Below are 19,320 nucleotides of genomic sequence, written 5' to 3'. Positions count from 1 at the left end.
GGGGGAGTGTGGATCAGCTGGAAGGCAGGAGGGCTCTGCAGAGGGACCTGGACAGACTGGAGAGTTGGGCTGATCCCAGGGGGATGAGGTTCAACACAAGAAGCCCATGGGGAGCTCCAGGCTGGGCACAGAGGGGCAGAAAGGGAGCTGGGAGTCTGGATTGCCAGGAAGCTGAAGAGGAGGCAGCAGTGTGCCCAGGTGGCCAAGAAGGCCAATGGCATCCTGGGCTGGCTCAGGAACAGCGTGGCCAGCAGGTCCAGGGAAGGGATTCTGCCCCTGTGCTCAGCCCTGGGGAGGCCACAGCTTGAGTCCTGTGTCCAGTTCTGGGCCCCTCAGCTCAGGAAGGAGCTTGAGGTGCTGGAGCAGGTCCAGAGAAGAGCAAGGAGGATCCCTGTGAAGGGATCCAGCAGAATTCCTGTGAGGAAGGGCTGAGGGAGCTGGGGGTGTTGAGGCTGGAGAAGAGGAGGCTCAGGGGAGACCTCATCACTCTCTCCAACTCCCTGAAAGGAGGTTGGAGCCAGGGGGGGGTTGGGCTCTTTTCCCAGGCAACTCTCAGCAAGACAAGAGGGCACAAGAGGTCTCAAGTTGTGCCAGGGGAGGTTTAGGTTGGACATGAGAAAGAATTTCTTTCTGGAGAGGGTGCTCAGGCATTGGAATGGGCTGCCCAGGGAAGGGGTGGATTCTCCATCCCTGGAGATATTTCAAAAGAGCCTGGATGTGGCACTCAGTGCCATGGGCTGGGAACCACGGGGGGAGTGGAGCAAGGGTTGGACTTGATGAGCTCTGAGGTCCCTTCCAACCCAGCCCATTCTAGGATTCTAGGATTCTAAGATGAGGAGAGAACTGCTGGGAGAAATCATCCTCAGCTCACTGAACAAGCTCCTCAGGGCCATCAGCATAAAAATTCTACCCTAGGGCTCCCAAGTTCACAAATTTTCTGCCCTCAGTTGCAGGGAGGCAGAATGGAAGCCAGAGCCATCACTTCACACCAAACCCCTTAAAATCCTGAACTTTTCTAAGGAAAACCTAAACCAGGAGCATTTCTAATTAAAGGCTTCTGGGTTTTCAGCAGAGCTCCAGAACCATGGAGCTAGGATTTTTTTTTTCCTTTTTTCCATGGAAAATCCCAAGCTCTCCCACAGTCTTCCCATTTTATTGACAAAATTCAGGTTTTCATCAGATAAAAGGACTGCAGTGAGCCAAGTCCATATCATGACAAACTAATCCTCTTCCACTTGGGTTTTCCCAGGCTTCAGCATCCCAGTTAACACAGAGAAAGCCCTTGTTTGACCCTGCTTGGAATTTTTTCTTTGCTTTAGGGTTCTCCAGCAGTCACAAATGACACAGCAGAGATTTATGCTGCTGAGTGATTCAACTGGGAGCCTTTGGCTTCTCCAACCCCCAACTTCCATCAGCAGGAAAATGCATTTAATTCCTGCTCCTCAAGCAGAGCAGGAGCTGGGAGGAGGAGGAGGAGGAGGAGTTCCCAAGTGGTGCCTATAGAAAAATCACTTTGAAGAATGACCCAAGAACATGGAAACAAGGCTTGAGCTTTTTGCTTCATTTCCTCCCAGAAATTGTGCTGCTGGCTGCAGAGTCTGAGTTCCAGGCAGGAATTAAAAAAACAAAAAACCCTGGCACTGGGACAAGCATGAACTAAGTTGTTTTCTTTCAAGCATGAGCCATCTGCAAATCATTTCACCTCCCACCACTGTGCAGAAGCAGAAGTTTCAGCTAGCTCAGCAGGCAAGGATGGAGTTTGGAGGGGGGGGGATGGAGGAACTCAAAGCCCTGAAAGCAGAAACCTGATGCCAAGCCATGTCCTGGCTGTGGAGAGGGAAAGGATCCACTCTGGGATGCCCAAATTAGGGGGGGAAATGAGGAGAATGTTTCTGAGGCTTCACACTCCTCTGGAAAGAGTTTAGTCCAAGGGCTCAAGAAAAAACTGAACTTTTTTCCCCCTTTCCCAAGAGAGGATGTGAGCACAAAGCAAGGGGGATAAAGCAGAGAGCAGTTTGCTCCAGAGTGGTTTTCATTCCAGTTCCTCAACCAGCAGTTCCCAGTTCAGAACTGGGAGGTTTCCCCTCCCCAGCAATGCTGCTTTGTCCACGAAACTCCAAGCACAAAGGGAAGTGCCCCAAAAAAAGAAGAAAAGCTTTTAAAACTCTGCTAAGCCAGCAGAGCTGCCTGGCAAAGTCTGACAAGTCTCTTCCCTCCAATAAAACCACAGCCCATCTTCTTGGGATATTATCCAGATTTTTTTCCAATCTGGCTTTCCTGGGGGTGCAGGAGCCCAGCAAACTTTTTGTGCTTCCTAAAAAGAGAAGGTGAGGGGGGTAGCAGGACCCTGAGGCTGCTTCAGATGCTTGGGGAGCAGAGTTTTCCCCCCTTGCTCTTTGTAAGCACCAGAAATCCCCAACTCCAACCCCTCTGGATGGGATTTTCATCATATTCCAATCTGAACATTATGCTGAACAACTCTGCCTCAGTTTTTCCATCCCTACGTGGACCAGAGGACAATTCCCCAGCACCTTTTCAGGCTCCAGCTGCTCCAGTTCAACGTTTTCCTTGGCAAAACCCCAGCTGAGAAGCAGGAAAAAAAAAATCTTTGTCTCACTCCAGGTAATTTCTTCTGCTCTCCTGCTCTGATCCAAGCCACCCCCACACTGATGGGAGCAAAAAGTTCTCCAACTGGTGTCCAAGGTCCACGAGACCTCCTGGTCCCAGTTATCAATCCCCTGCTCATCTCCCTGGGAAGCCTGGACACAGAATTCCACTGGGGTTATTTATTTGGAATTTTTAGTCCTGCTATCTGGCTTGCCATTACTCCAACCTCTTCAACTCTTTCATTACCATCTTGCTAATGAAAGAAATGAAACGTGGCCAAAGCAGCCCCAGAGGGAGCTCTCAGAAATAACCAGGGCACAGGCAGGAAAACCACAGCTCCTGCCTGGATTTCAGTCCTTCCCCTGACCAGTTGATGCTTTTCCACTCCTGAGGTCACAGTGCAGGAAAGAAAGGAGACAGGATTTCACCTCAAACTGTTTTGCATCTGCTTTAGGGTGTTATTTCTAGGAACAGTGTAGGAAGAAGGGAATTTATGATGAAGGCTGGTGACAAAATGCAAGCTGAAGCAATGACAACCAAAAAAAAAAAAAAAATTTAAAATCCACAGCTCCTGGCTTTCAGGAAAAAGGAGATGGAGCCAGAACTGATCAGCTTACAGCTCTGCAAGACACAACATCCTCCCCATGGATCCCTCTTTTTTTTTTTTCCCCTCATTTTAAAGCAGCTGACAGACACAGGGAAAAGAAAAAGCAGCAAAAATCACAACTGCCCCAAAGTGCATCCTTCTCCAAGCACCATTTCAGAGGCACCACTGGGAAGAGTGGAGGCACCACTGATTTTTTTAAGCTTTGTGCCCACCTCAGAGCAGGGCAGAGGTGGTTGGACCTCTCCTGAACTGGGGTTAACAACAGGGAGAGAATTCCTGAGAAATCCTCCCCTGGGCAGCTTTGGGGGTGGTTGGGCAGCTGGATGGATGGAGGGAGGGAGGGAGGGATGGAGGGAGGGATGGATGGATGGAGGGATGGATGGATGGATGGATGGAGGGAGGGATGGATGGAGGGAGGGAGGGAGGGATGGATGGATGGATGGAGGGAGGGAGGGATGGATGGAGGGAGGGATGGATGGAGGGATGGATGGATGGATGGATGGAGGGAGGGATGGATGGAGGGAGGGATGGATGGATGGAGGGATGGATGGATGGATGGAGGGAGGGATGGATGGAGGGATGGATGGATGGAGGGAGGGATGGATGGAGGGAGGGATGGATGGAGGGATGGATGGAGGGATGGATAAATGGAGGGAGGGATGGATGGATGGATGGATGGATGGATGGAGGGATGGATGGAGGGATGGATGGAGGGATGGAGGGAAGGAGGGAGGGAGGGAGGGATGGTGAGCCTGAGAAGCTGGGAAATGGTGTTAAAGATGCCAGGAGAGGGGTGAAACCCAACATTCCAGGCAGCAATGGGAAGGAAGGACCTGGGCAATGAGACCTAACAGAGGTTTGGTTCATTCCAAGAGCCCTTGGAATCCCACAGCTGGATTTCTGCAGAGGGATGGGATAAGGGGTGAAGGTTTTCTTGCAGCTGAGCCTACTGGGAGGGTGTGATGAGTCTGTCCCCATGAATCCCTCCCCTGCACACTCTGCAGAACCCAAACCTTGCACTGCAGGAGGAAAAAAACCTCTCCTATAAACTGGAAACCAAGATTTCTGGGGCTGATTGCCCACAAATCTCCTCCTCAAGGACCTTGCAGACACCACAGCTCACACTGCACTGGATCCCCAGCCAGCCCAGCAAGGACCAAACAATTCCCTTTGCCTGCCCAAGGAAATTCTTAACCCTCCAAATCTTTACAGAGAAGGAAAAGGAACGAAAGAGCTGGAAGTTTTTCCTCCCTCCAGGTTTCCAGCGTCCCTGTGACCATTCCCATTTTTCCTGCCTCCCGCAAGGCTCTGCTCTTACTTGTAGACATTGGTGTTGTATTTCCTCTCGCTGGGGAAGCCAAACATGCCACAGACAACCCGGGAGTTTTTCAGGGTCCAGTGCTTGTCACAAATCTGCTTCCAGGTCCCTTCATCCTTCACCTCCACGTAGCCCTCGGTGACGGGCACCCGCTTGCGGTACGTGGCCAGGATGGGCCGGATCCTGATGTCCTCCACCTGGATGTGCATGTTCTGGAAGGCAAAAAAAACCCCAAAACCTCAGTGAGGGTGGCTTGCAAAGTCATTAGAATGGAGGTGGGGGAAAAAAAAAACAAAACAAAAAAAAAAACAAAGCTCTGGACAGAGGAGAAGTTGGTGACAAAACTTTTCGCCTCGGGGGAACCCGTCCTCCACCTTGGAAAAGATGCTTTTTCTCCAAAAAAAAAAAAAAAAATGGAAAAAGACCAACAGTTTCTAAACAGAACACCTTTGTCACTTCAATTCATGTCTCAGCAACACAGTGACCTTCGTTCAGTCTTGCTGGGGGCTCCTGAATGCCTGCAGGGTGAAGTTTGGGGTTCTCATCAAGCCCTTCCTGAGCATCCCTCCCCAAGCCTGGCCTCTGGGAGTTGGGATCCCAAAGTGCTGAGGCCAGCACTTCCCCCAGCTGGGTTTTTCCTCCAGCTCCAGCATTCCCTGAGCCCTGAATGGGTTTTACATTTGGAGCCTACGTGAGGGCCAAAGAAACCTTGCAGGGACCCACAGCAAAAAGCTGGCTGGAAAATCTTTCCCTGTGGCAAGGAATTACAAAAGAGCTACTGAAAAAATGTTCTGCTTGCTGCCAGGAGAGCTTTGCTTGTCAAAAAAAAAATGTCTAAAGCCACGTGGGTTTGCTGGTGGTTACATCAGGACTGAGGAATCCTCCCCCCCCTGGCTCCAACTCAACCACTTGGAAAAGAAAAAAATGCTCAGGGCTTGGCAGAGGGATGAGGCTCAGGGACTGAAACCAGGGGGGTGAGGACAGGACATGCAGGGTCCTGCAAATTCCATGTGGCCCATCCAGTGTCCAGGTGCTTCGTGGACACTGAGGAATCCAACAGAACCAACTGGAAAGCAACTGGAAAGCAACTGGAAAGCAGGAATTGCTGGGTCAGAGAAAGGGGCAGGCACAAGTCAAAGTTGGCCAAGTCAAAAAAGGCTTTTTCCCCTCCTTTTGCCTTTTTTTTTTAAATTATTATCTACATTAACCACCCAGTTTTAGAGCTGGAGCATCCATAAAACACTCCCAGCAAGCCTGGAAAACAGGAGCTGGGATTTACCCAGTGGGACAATACAGAGCTCCCAGTTTGGGGTGAGGCTCTAAATGCTCCTGTAGCCTGCCAGAACAAACCAAAAACCAACAAACCACAGTGAAACAGAGAGTTTGTTCCATCTGAGGACACCTCAGGGTGCTCAGAGGCTCTGATCCAAGGGCAAATTCCTCTGGGAAGTCCATCTGCAACCCAAAATGATCCTGATTTTGGCCTGAAAATTATTGCTCAGCTTTTTGCCTACGTGCAAAGCCTCAACTCCAGCCCTCTCCAGGCTGGTTTCCAAAGCCTGCAGTTCACTTTTCCCCTTTATGAAATGTTTCCAGCTCTTGACTTGATGGGGAAAACATGTTTACCTGGAGATTCAGGGCTGTCTGAGAGAGCACCTTGTTTTCCTGCTCCCCCTGCCTTGCCTCAGTCACTTCTCCACCAGGGAATCAGAGGCCATGAGAGCCTGAAATCCATTTGGGAAAGAGTTTGGCTCGCTGAGGAGCTAAAAGGGCTTTTAACAAAAAGCCTCTTAAAAGGATTAACCCCAAGGACAAAAAGCCAAAGCACTGGAAAAAGCCCATGGGAAGTGAGGAACTAAGGAGGAAATCTGCACTGACAGCCTGGGGGGGGTTTCCCTCTGTGGGGCCAGGGAATTCCCACCCTAGAGAAAGCCCTAAGGAAGTTTGCTGGCTAAAGGAACAGAAAAGGAACATTTTCCCTGGCATCAGCCCCCTGCCAAAACCCCCCCATGGCTTCCACTTTGACAGCCAGGTCCCTTTTGCTTGGATTTCCAAGAGGCTGGAAGCTGCAGCTGGACCTCAGCAGGAGGGAGAGGAGGGAACAAAGTGTGATTTCACCTCCAGGATCCTGTGTTTTCTGAGCAAGCTGCCTGCCAGCAGCTGCCATTCCCCCTTTGGAAAGAATTCCAGCTGGGAAACATCTGCCTGATGCTTCCCCTGCAAAGCAGCAGAACCTTGAGGATGAGGATGCTGCTGAGCATCCTTCATCCCTCAGTGCTGCAGCACCCAGAGGGGCAGAAGGTGGGGACAAAACTCAGCAGCAAGGCCAAGCCAGCACCCCAAGGGCAGGAAAAACCTTCCCAGGATCCTGCAGATGGAAAACTAAGGTGGCAAAACACTTTTCCAAAGGCAGGAGGTGACATCCAAGTGGCCCGAGGTGAGGATCCCTCCCCTCAGCATCAGCTGAACCCCAAAAATTCACTCAGATTTTAATCAAGCAGTTTAGGATTTTTTTTTTTCCCCTCTCCTTTTCACTCCATGTCACCCAAACCCAAAGACATCCAACCTGTCACCAACAGATGCTGAGGAAAAAGCATCAGAGCAGGGCAAGGAATTCTTCCCTGCTCTCTATCCCTGCAGCTTCCAAGCCTCTGGAGCTCACAGACCTTCCCAGCCAGAGGGAATATTGGAATATTCCAAGCCCCTGGATGGATCTGAAAATCCCTGACCAGGATTTGATGCCCCCAGAGCAAGAGGCAAAGAAAGAAACCAGCCCAGCCAGGCAGAGAAGGGGAGAGAAAAGTCACAGAATTGCAAAAAGAGGGAAAAAAAAAAAAAAAAAAGAGGAAAAGCTGAGGAATGCTGTGAGGTACCTTAGGATTTGCCTGTTATTTTTGCAGCCAGCTCAGCAAATAAAAACAAGCTTGACCTCAGTTGCCAACAGAGCTCTGACCACTGCAGGGGTCCCCAAAAAGGACCCTGGGGTGCCCTGAGCTGCTGCAGCCTCCAAGGACCCACTCAGGATTCCCAGATTTCCATCTCCAGGTTGTGTCCTTCCTGGGCATTTCACCCGAGTGCAAAAATCAAAGTGCAAACATTTGTTTGGGTTGCTCTGGGACTTAAAAAAAACCCATCCAGAGCCAGCATGACACTGCAGGTCCCATGACATCTCTCTTCCCCCAGAGATGCTGACACAGACACAAAAAGAAATCCTGCTCAGTGAGTCCAATCCTTTTGTCTTTTTTTTTTTATTATTATTTTTTTATTGCCTGTCTTTGCCAAGGAAGGAAAAAAAAAATAATGAAAAAAATCAGCAAAGCAGCAAAAAGCCCTCAGCCCACCCCCTTCAGATAGCTCTAGCAGAGATGGATTTTTTTAGATAATTTTTTAGATTTAAATGTTTTCCTGCCTCAGTTTGTTACACTGAGAGCATCCAGCAATGCAAAGCCAGGCAGAATATTCTGATTTTTCTTCCAACACCACGTGGAGCAGCTGGGCTAATGGTGAAAACATCTTCCAGACAAACCAGGAGCAACCCAAATACTTAATAAATGGCCTGAGCAGACTTTTGGAAATCACTTGGAGACAAAAAACCCCAACAAGCACCAAAACCAAACCCTGAAAGCTTTGTTTGTGCTGAATAAAAGCTGATGCTCCAAGGCTGAGCTGAGAAACCCTCTGAGGACACCTGAGGATCCCAAAAGGAGGTGTCTGCAACCAGCTCCAAAGCTAAAAAAACAGCTTTAAAACTAAAAACCAGCTCCAGAACTAAAAACCAGCTCCAAAATTAAAACCAGCTCCTTTCACCTTAGGTACCAGCCAGAAATCAGAACCTTTAACACTACCTGAGGTACCAAACAGCAAAATTGCCTCGAGGAAAGTTGACTCCACCTTGGGTTACAGGGAGGGAAAAAAACCCAAACCCCCCAAAGTTGTCAGGACATGGTTTGGGGGGTAAAAAAACCACAAATTCACAGCTCAGCTCCCTCAAAACAAAGGGAAAATGCCCCAAAACCAAGAGACCAAGCCCAGAAAGTGTTAAAAAAAAATTGCCTCGAGGCAAGTTGACTCCACCTTGGGTTATAGGGAGGAAAAAAAACCCAAACCCCCAAAAGCTGTCAGGACATGGTTTGGGGGGAAAAAAAAACCACAAATTCACAGCTCAGCTCCCTCAAAACAAGGGGAAAATGCCCCAAAAACCAAGAGACCAAGCCCAGAAAGTGTTAACCCTGCTGCATCAGAGCCCTCCCCAGTTTTACACAGATTGATTTTTTTCTTTTTTTTTCCCCAAGATTTTTTTTCCCAGATTTTTTTTTTTTTCCTCCTTTTTTTTTTTTCACAAAGACTTCACTCATCCCAGAAGCATCTTCTCTCCTGCCTTTAAACCCTTCACTTACTCCCACTGAGGACCCACCAAGCCTGGAGATGACTTTTTAGAAACCTCTCTCTCTCTCTATCTGGTTTAATTGAAACATCTGGAGCTCTGAGTCACTAAGAAGGCCCCAGAGCTGGGAAATAAAAACATGAAAATAGATGTTGCAAGACAAACAGGGATTGCCTGGGGGGGGGGGGGGGGAAAACTCTGGGCACATTTTGCTGCATTGGACTGTAAACATTTTTTGTTCTGGGTTTGGAGAAAAGGAGAAGGAGTGAGGGTGCAATTCAGGATGAGGAGGAAAAAAACCAGTGCAGAGATGAGAAAGGATAAAAAATGAGGGGTTTGCTAAGCCACCAAACTCTTCAGTTTGTGAACCAGTGGGAAGCAGGGTCAGAAAAAGCACTGGAGGAAAAAAAAACAGTGAGAGAAACAAGAAAGGGAAGGCAGGAGCCCTGGATTTTGTCAGGGGGGGAGAATCCATTTAGGAGAAGATGCTGCTCTGAGGCTTTCCTGCTTTTTAAATTCTTTTTTCTTTAAATTCTCAGCCTGAGATGCTCTCAGCCAAACTCAACCTTTCTGCAAAGCAGAAAAAGAGCCTCTGCTTCCCATGCTCAGTTAAGCCCTGGTTTAGGTACCACCCCAGCATCCTCCTTCCAGACCCTGGATCCAGGCAGTGGAAGGAGAGGAAGGGGTTAATCATCATAGAATCCTAGAATCCTAGAATCCTAGGGGTTGGAAGGGACCTGGAAAGATCATCTAGTCCAACCCCCCCTGCCAGAGCAGGGCCCCCTAGAGTACATCCCCTAGGAACGTGTCCAGGTGGGTTTTGAATGTCTCCAGTGAAGGAGACTCCACAACCCCCCTGGGCAGCCTGTTCCAGGGCTCCGTCACCCTTACAGTAAAAAAATTTTTTCTGATATTCAACTTGAACCTCCTATGCTCCAATTTACACCCATTACCACTTGTCCTATCACTGGTCACCACTGAGAAAAGCCTAACTCCATCTCCCTGACACTCACCCCTTACATATTTGAAAACATTGATGAGGTCACCCCTCAGTCTCCTTTTCTCCAAACTAAAGAGCCCCAGCTCCCTCAGCCTTTCCTCATAAGGGAGATGTTCCACTCCCTTAATCATCTCAGTAGCTCTGCTCTGGACTCTTTCAAGCACTTCTCTGTCCTTCTTGAACTGAGGGGCCCAGAACTGGACACAATACTCCAGGTGCGGCCTCACCAATGCAGAATAGAGGGGGAGGAGAACCTCTCTTGACCTACTAACCACCCCCTTTCTAATGCACCCCAGGATGCCATTGGCCTTCTTGGCCACAAGGGCACATTGCTGGCTCATGGGCATCTTCTTCCTCACAGGAATTCTGCTGGATCCCTTCCCAGCCTCCTTGCTCTTCTCTGGACCTGCTCCAGCACCTCAATCTCCTTCCTGAGCTGAGGGGCCCAGAACTGGACACAGGACTCAAGCTGTGGCCTCCCCAGGGCTGAGCACAGGGGCAGAATCCCTTCCCTGGACCTGCTGGCCACGCTGTTCCTGAGCCAGCCCAGGATGCCATTGGCCTTCTTGGCCACCTGGGCACACTGCTGCCTCCTCTTCAGCTTCCTGGCAATCCAGACTCCCAGCTCCCTTTCTGCCCCTCTGTGCCCAGCCTGGAGCTCCCCATGGGCTTCTTGTGTTGAACCTCATCCCCTTGGGATCAGCCCAACTCTCCAGTCTCTCCAGGTCCCTCTGCAGAGCCCTCCTGCCTTCCAGCTGATCCACACTCCCCCCAGCTCGGTGTCCTCTGCAAATTTGCTGCTGATGGACTCAATCCCCTCACCTAAATCCTCACTAAAGATATTAAACAGCACTGGGCCCAACGCTGATCCCTGGGGGACACCACGGCCGCCATTTTGAGGCAGCCCCGTTCAGCTCCACTCTCTGGGCCCTTCTCTTTCCTCCTCCTCTTCCCCAGCCAAGTTCCTGGAGCTGATGCAAAACTCTCCACTTCCCCTTGTTGAATCTCATCATGTTTCTCCCTGCCCAACTCTCCAGCCTGTTAACTCTGTTCCCTAAGGAATTCCAGCAATCCAGAGCCTAAACTGGGGTTTTCTCAGCTCCTTCTGATGGGTTTTGGGAGAACTTTGCAGATGATGGTTGGGCTCCATGATCCCAAGGGTCTTTCCCAACCTGGAAGGTCCCATGGGGACAAAACCCATCTCTGAGGGGCCCCAAGGAGGCAAAAAACTCTCCCAAATGTGCTTTAAAATCTTAGCACTAAAGAAAGAGGGGCTCAGCCCACCAGAAGCTTCAGATTTCCTTGGAATCTCTCAAAATTTGTCCCAATCCCAGGGAGGAAATTTCTGTCGCTGACCAAGGGAGGAAAAATCTGTCAGTGATAAAGGGGGGAAAAAAAAAATCTATTCCTGACAAAGAGGGGAAAAAAAATCTGCCTCAATCCAAGGGGGAGGAAATTTCTGTCCCTATCCAAGGGGGAAAAAAATCTGTCAGTGATTAAAAAAACCCAAAAAAAACCCCAGAAAACCCCTATGGTTCATTTCTTGAAGAAATAAATTAAGGGTAGGAATTAGTTACTGTGGTCTTTACATGTTAAAAGAGAACATCAAGTGGTTTCCTGGGTTTTTTTTAATAATTAAAGATTTAAATATTTTTAATATATTTAAATATATATTAAATATTTAAATATTTAATTATTTAAATATTTAAATAAAAATATATTTAAATAAATACATTTAAATACAAATAAAAATAAAAAATAAATAAATAAAAAATAAATAATACAAGATAATAAAATAATAAATAATAATAAAAATAATAAATAAATAATAATTTATAAAACTAAACAAATAATAAAATAAATAAATAAAATAAATAAAATAAATAAATAATATACAATATATATAATATATATAATATATATTATAATAAATAATATAATAATAAAATAAAACAAATAAATAATAAAAAATAAAATAATAATAAATAATAATAAAAATAATAATAAAAATAATAAATAATAATTTAAAATTAATAAATAATAAATAAAAATTTAAATAAAAATATATTTAAATAATTTAAATATTAAATAATCCTGATTTCAGGGCTTCTGGCATCCTGCAAAACTTAGGAAAATATTTTGGGACTGGGCACAGATTTAAAACTGGAGGCTGGGGCATCATTTCCAGGGACTCCAAAGCAGGACCCTGCAGCCCACCCAACCCCCTCCAAGCATTTGGGAACTGCAAGAAAAAAAATAAAAGGTGCAGCAGCCCCTCCTGCCTTAATTTTCCCCAAATCTTGGCATTTTTGGCCAGGAAATGTCAGCAGGAGGAGGATCAGGAGAGTCCAGATGGAGAGACCCAGCTCCTTCCTTTGCTCTCAGTCCCTGTCCTGGTTTGGGCCAAAATAAAGATAATTATTTGGGATAAATCCCAAATCCTGTCCCTTTCCCCCCTCAGTGCTTTTCCACAGGGAGATCTCACGGGGCTCACAGAGCTTTGGCTTTTTTTTTTTTTTTACTCTTTTTTTTTTTTTACTTTTTTTTTTTTAACAAGATGTGGCTAAAAAAAAAATAAAAAAAAAATCATTCAGCTGCCAGGGATTTTATAGGGGTGGCAAAAAAAATCAGCTTGGTGGGCAGAGTAGAAGGAAGAGGATGGTTCTGAGTTGTTCCAAAAATAAAAGAAAAGATAAATAAATAAAATAAAATTAAAAATAAAATAAAAAAATAAATAAAATCAAAATAAAAAATAAAATAAAATAAATAAATAAAATAAATAAAATAAAAAGAATAAAAAGAATAAAAAGAATAAAATAAAATAAATAAAATAATAAAATAAAATAAAATAAAATAAAATAAAATAAAATAAAATAAAATAAAATAAAATAAAATAAAAATAAATAAAATAAATAAAATAAAATAAAAATAAAAAATAAAAAATAAAAAAATAAGAATAAAATAAATAAAATAAATAAGATAAAATAAGAATTAAAAAATAAAAAATAAAATAAGAATAAAATAAATAAAATAAAATAAATAAAATAAATAAAAAAAAAGAATAAAATAAATAAAATAAAAATAAATAAAATCAAAATAAAAAATAAAATAAGAATAAAATAAATAAATAAAAAAATAAAATAAAACAATCACATCCTGTGCCTTCAGCTACAGCATCAGAAAATCAACCAAGCAGCTCAAAAGCCTGAAAATTGAGTGTGGAACAGCTATAAGAGATTTTTTTTCCTTATTTCCATGCTATAAAAAATCAATATATTTGCAAATTCTTATTCCATACAGGGTGCTCAGCACAGCTCAACCTCAAATCTGGAAATTTCAGCTAAAAATCAGTGTCAGGGATTTGCTGTCACGTGGAGCTGGGAGAATTTATCAGGCTCCTGCAGTTTCTTTTCTGCCATTTCTTCTGCAATTATAAATCAGAATTTCTAAGCCTCTGCTGCTAATTTTGGAGCCAATTTACCTCGATTTGGTTGAGCAAAGAGTTGTCAAATTTGAAGCCAGGGATCCTCTTTTCACTGCAGACAACCCCCACATCCTCAGTGTGTTTGCAGTCACTTATTCCCCACCCATTTGATGTGCAGGCTGCCAGGGTGGGCTCCTTCCCATTGCAGTGGACATTGTCCAACCAAATTTTCCCTGAAAAGGAAAAAAAAAAATAAAAATAAAAATAGGGCTGAGGCTCAGAAAGAGGAAAAATCAAGATTAAGCTGAGGGAAACCCAAGGCTGGGTGTTCTGATGGCAGCCAGCCTTCCCTTTGCATCATTTTTAAAATCTTTATTATTTTTTATTATTTATTAAAATATTATTATTTATTATTTTTATTCTTTATTAAAACTTTTTTTTAGTTAAATCTTCATTAAAAGCTTTCCAAGTTTGGGTGAAATGCTCTCTGGAAAAGCAGCTTTTGACAAAAGATTTAACCAAGCCCTGCTGATTGAAACCTCCTGTGATTTGGGTGCTCTTTGAAAACCAATTGCCAGATTCCAGGCTGTAATTATTGCTTTTTCTCCAGCAAAAATTACATGCACATGAAAGAAAAAAAAAATTAAATATATATATATATATGATACTTCAAAAAAAAAAAAAAAAAATCAGGTCCCTCAGAACTTCTGAGCTGAGCAGACAAAATGATGAGATGAGCAGACACATTATTGGGGTTCACTAAGTTAGATTTGACTGAGAGATCAAAAATTATTTGGGTTCATCCAGTCTTAAATTTGACTTAGAGGTGAAGAATTATTGGGGGTTCACTGCCTTAAATTTGACTAAAAGGTCAAGAATTATTGGGGTTCACTAAGTCTTAGATTTGAGTGACAGGTCAAGAATTATTGGGGTTCATCAAGTCTTAGATTTGACTTAGAGGTGAAGAATTATTGGGGGTTCATTGTCTCAAATTTGAGCAACAGGTCAAGAATTATTGGGGTCACTCCCTTGAATTTGACTGAGAGGTCAAGAATTATTGGGGTTCACTAAGTCTTAAATTTGAGTGACAGGTCAAGAATTATTGGGGGTTCATTGTCTCAAATTTGAGTGACAGGTCAAGAATTATTGGGGTCACTGCCTTAAATTTGACTGAGAGGTCAAGAATTATTGGGGTTCATCCAGTCTTAAATTTGACTTAGAGGTGAAGAATTATTGGGGGTTCACTGCTTTAAATTTGACTTTGAGGTCAAGAATAATTGGGGTTCATTATCTTAAATTTGAGTGACAGGTCAAGAATTATTTGGGTTCCTCAAGTCTTAGACTTGAGTGACAGGTCAAGAATTATTGGGGTCACTGCCTTAAATTTGACTGAGAGGACAAGAATTATTGGGGTTGTCTTAAATCTGAGTGACAGGCCAAAAATTATTGGGGTTCACTAAGTCTTATATTTGAGTGACAGGTCAAGAACAGACTTGGCAGGTCAAGAATTATCTGGGTTCATCAAGTCTAAGATTTGAGTGACAGGTCAAGAATTATTGGGGTTCATTGTCTCAAATTTGAGTGACAGGTCAAGAATTATTGGGGTCACTGCCTTAAATTTGACTGACATGAGGAATTATTGGGGTTCCTCAAGTCTCAGGCTTGACTAACAGGTCAAGAACAGACTTGGCAGGTCAAGAATTATTGGGGTCACTGCCTTAAATTTGACTGAGAGGTCAAGATTAATTGGGGTTCATCAAGTGTTAGATTTGACTTAGAGGTCAAGATTAATTGGGGTTCATTGTCTTAAATTTGAGTGACAGGTCAAAAATTATTGGGGTTCACTAAGTCTTATATTTGAGTGACAGGTCAAGAACAGACTTGGCAGGTCAAGAATTATTTGGGTTCATCAAGTCTAAGATTTGAGTGACAGGTCAAGAATTATTGGGGTTCATCAAGTGTTAGATTTGACTTAGAGGGCAAGATTAATTGGGGTTCATTGTCTTAAATTTGAGTGACAGGTCAAAAATTATTGGGGTTCACTAAGTTATATTTGACTGAGAGATCAAGAATTATTTGGGTTCATCCAGTCTTAAATTTGACTTAGAGGTGAAGAATTATTGGGGGTTCATTGTCTCAAATTTGAGCAACAGGACAAGAATTATTGGGGTCACTGCCTTAAATTTGACTGAGAGGACAAGAATTATTGGGGTTGTCTTAAATCTGAGTGACAGGCCAAAAATTATTGGGGTTCACCAAGTCTTATATTTGAGTGACAGGTCAAGAACAGACTTGGCAGGTCAAGAATTATTGGGGTTCCTCAAGTCTAAGATTTGAGTGACAGGTCAAGAATTATTGGGGTCACTGCCTTAAATTTGACTGATGTGAGGAATTATTTGGGTTCCTCAAGTCTCAGGCTTGACTAACAGGTCAAGAACAGACTTGGCAGGTCAAGAATTATTGGGGTCACTGCCTTAAATTTGACTTAGAGGTCAAGATTAATCGGGGTTCATTGTCTTAAATTTGAGTGACAGGTCAAAAATTATTGGGGTTCACTAAGTCTTAGATTTGAGTGACAGGTCAAGAACAGACTTGGCAGGTCAAGAATTATTGGGGTTCCTCAAGTCTAAGATTTGAGTGACAGGTCAAGAATTATTGGGGTTCATCAAGTGTTAGATTTGACTTAGAGGTCAAGATTAATCAGGGTTCATTGTCTTAAATTTGAGTGACAGGTCAAAATTATTGGGGTTCATCAAGTCTTATATTTGAGTGACAGGTCAAGAATTATTTGGGTCACTGCCTTAAATTTGACTGACGTGAGGAATTATTTGGGTTCCCCAAGTCTCAGGCTTGATTAACAGGTAAAGAACAGACTTGGCAGGTCAAGAATTATTGGGGTCACTGCCTTAAATTTGTCTGAGAGTTCAGGAATTATTGGGGTTCATCAAGTCAAATTTGACTCAGAGATCAAGAATTATTGGGGTTGTCTTAAATCTGAGTGACAGGTCAAGAATTATTGGGGTCACTGCCTTAAATTTGACAGATGTGAGGAATTATTGGGGTTCCTCAAGTCTCAGGCTTGACTAACAAGTAAAGAACAGACTTGGCAGGTCAAGAATTATTGGGGTCACTGCCTTAAATTTGTCTGAGAGTTCAGGAATTATTGGGGTTCCTCAAGTCTTCAACTCAACAGCTCCGGAATGATCGGGGGCTTCACCAAGTTTGAAATCTGCCTGAGAGGTGAAAAACTACTGGAGGTTGGAGCTTGTACAACTGCTCTGGAGTTACCTTACCTTCTCCTTTTCCATACTTGGAACTTGGTAGCCAAGACACTGCCTCCTGGTAGCCCAGCTCCCTGCAGACCACGTGGGCAGCGTGGATGGAGAAGTCGTCGTCGCAGACCGTGCCCCACTCCCCGCTGTAGAAAACTTCCAGCCTCCCCTCGTTGTGTTTCCTCTTCTGCCCTGCAAGTCTCAGCTGGATTTTGGGAACATTTGCTGGTCTCTGGGGGGGCTGGTAAACTGGTGGGGGTGGCTCAGGGTAACTGGGGAGGTAGGGCCAGTGTTCATACTGGGCAAAGGCCAGCGGGCTCCAGGAGATGAAGAAGAGCACAAGGAAAGAGTGGTTATGGGTAAAAGTTTGGGATTTTTCCATTTTTAGTGCTCAAAGTCCTCAGAGCCAAGTCCTCTGCTAGCAGCTGGCAATCAGTGCAGGTTTTCAGGGATTGTCCTGAAAGGAAAGGAGAGGTTGAGGAAGGCTTGGGAATAAAGTGGATTTGGGGGTTCTTGCAGGGGATGAAGCTGTGGGAAAGATCTGCCACCTATTACAAAAAAATAATAATCCAGAAAATTATTTCTTGGGGGTGGAAGACTGAACTGGAAGAAAAACAAAAAACCAAACACCCTGTGAAAATAATTTCTACGTTCAGCCCAGCTTGCTAAAAGGTTTTAGCTGGAAAAGAGGTTTTTCCAGATAAAATCCTACAAGTCACAGGTACTAACAACTCATTTTCCCATCTCTCTACATCCAGTAGTTGAGGGGTTGTAGCAGGGGATGAAGCTGTGGGAAAGATCTGTCACCAATTAGAAAAAAAAAAAAAAAATCCAGAAAATTATTTCTTCTTGGGGGGTGGAAGAAGTTCAGCCCAGCTTGCTAAGGGGTTTTAGCTGGAAAAGAGGTTTTTCCAGATAAAATCCTACAAGTCACAGGTACTAACAACTCATTTTCCCACCTCTCTACATCCAGTAGTTGAGGGGTTGTAGCAAACCTTGCTCCAAACCCAGCAGGAGATGAAGAAGAGCACAAGGAAAGAGTGGTTATGGGTAAAAGTTTGGGATTTTTTCCATTTTTAGTGCTCAAAATCCTCAGAGCCAAGTCCTCTGCTAGCAGCTGGCAATCAGTGCAGGTTTTCAGGGATTGTCCTGAAAGGAAAGGAGAGGTTGAGGAAGGCTTGGGAATAAAGTGGATTTGGGGATGAAGCTGTGGGAAAGATCTGCCACTTATTACAAAAAAATAATAATCCAGAAAATTATTTCTTCTTGGGGGGTGAAAGAAGTTCAGCCCAGCTTGCTAAGGGGTTTTAGCTGGAAAAGAGGTTTTTCCAGACAAAATCCTATAAGTCACAGGTACTAACAACTGATTTTTCCATCTCTCTACATCCAGTAGTTGAGGGGTTGTAGCAGGGGATGAAGCTGTGGGAAAGATCTGCCACCTATTAGAAAAAAATAATAATCCAGAAAATTATTTCTTGGGGGGTCGAAGACTGAACTGGAAGAAAAACAAAAAACCAAACACCCTGTGAAAATAATTTCTCCGTTCAGCCCAGCTTGCTTAAAAGGTTTTAGCTGGAAAAGAGGTTTTTCCAGATAAAATCCTACAAGTCACAGGTACTAACAACTCATTTTCCCATCTCTCTACATCCAGTAGTTGAGGGGTTGTAGCAGGGGATGAAGCTGTGGGAAAGATCTGCCACCTATTAGAAAAAAATAATAATCCAGAAAATTATTTCTTCTTGGGGGGTGGAAGAAGTTCAGCCCAGCTTGCTAAGGGGTTTTAGCTGGAAAAGAGGTTTTTCCAGATAAAATCCTACAAGTCACAGGTACTAACAACTCATTTTCCCATCTCTCTACATCCAGTAGTTGAGGGGTTGTAGCAAACCTTGCTCCAAACCCAGCAGGAGATGAAGAAGAGCACAAGGAAAGAGTGGTTATAGGTAAAATTTTGGGATTTTTCCATTTTTAGTGCTCAAAATCCTCAGAGCCAAGTCCTCTGCTAGCAGCTGGCAATCAGTGCAGGTTTTCAGGGATTGTCCTGAAAGGAAAGGAGAGGTTGAGGAAGGCTTGGGAATAAAGTGGATTTGGGGACTCTTGCAGGGGATGAAGCTGTGGGAAAGATCTGCCACCTATTAGAAAAAAATAATAATCCAGAAAATTATTTCTTCTTGGGGGATGGAAGACTGAACTGGAAGAAAAACAAAAAACCAAACACCCTGTGAAAATAATTTCTACGTTTAGCCCAGCTTGCTAAGGGGTTTTAGCTGGAAAAGAGGTTTTTCCAGATAAAATCCTACAAGTCACAGGTACTAATAACTCATTTTCCCATCTCTCTACACCCAGTAGTTGAGGGGTTGTAGCAGGGGATGGAGCTGTGGGAAAGATCTGCCACCTATTAGGAAAAAAAAAAAAAATCCAGAAAATTATTTCTTCTTGGGGGGTGGAAGAAGTTCAGCCCAGCTTGCTAAGGGGTTTTAGCTGGAAAAGAGGTTTTTCCAGATAAAATCCTACAAGTCACAGGTACTAACAACTCATTTTCCCATCTCTCTACATCCAGTAGTTGAGGGGTTGTAGCAAACCTTGCTCCAAACCCAGCAGGAGATGAAGAAGAGCACAAGGAAAGAGTGGTTATGGGTAAAAGTTTGGGATTTTTCCATTTTTAGTGCTCAAAGTCCTCAGAGCCAAGTCCTCTGCTAGCAGCTGGCAAT

General features: G+C 44.2%; 1 protein-coding gene across 1 annotated transcript in view; it reads right to left on the bottom strand.

Moving 5' to 3' along the window:
* LOXL2 (lysyl oxidase like 2) overlaps positions 1–17,064 on the bottom strand; it is a 39,113-nt gene extending 22,049 nt beyond the window's left edge. Inside the window, 3 exon segments of the mRNA XM_071728883.1 lie at positions 4,533–4,744; positions 13,398–13,573; positions 16,634–17,064. Coding sequence (XP_071584984.1) covers positions 4,533–4,744; positions 13,398–13,573; positions 16,634–16,994 — 749 coding nt within the window. The 5' untranslated portion in view covers positions 16,995–17,064.
* Positions 17,065–19,320: the final 2,256 nt, after the last annotated feature.

This window comes from Heliangelus exortis, chromosome 30, assembly GCF_036169615.1.
Source record: "Heliangelus exortis chromosome 30, bHelExo1.hap1, whole genome shotgun sequence".
In the NCBI taxonomy this organism is placed as follows: Eukaryota; Metazoa; Chordata; class Aves; order Apodiformes; family Trochilidae; genus Heliangelus; species Heliangelus exortis.
Note: the sequence above shows the minus strand (reverse complement) of the source record. Positions and strands in the feature narration are given on the sequence as shown.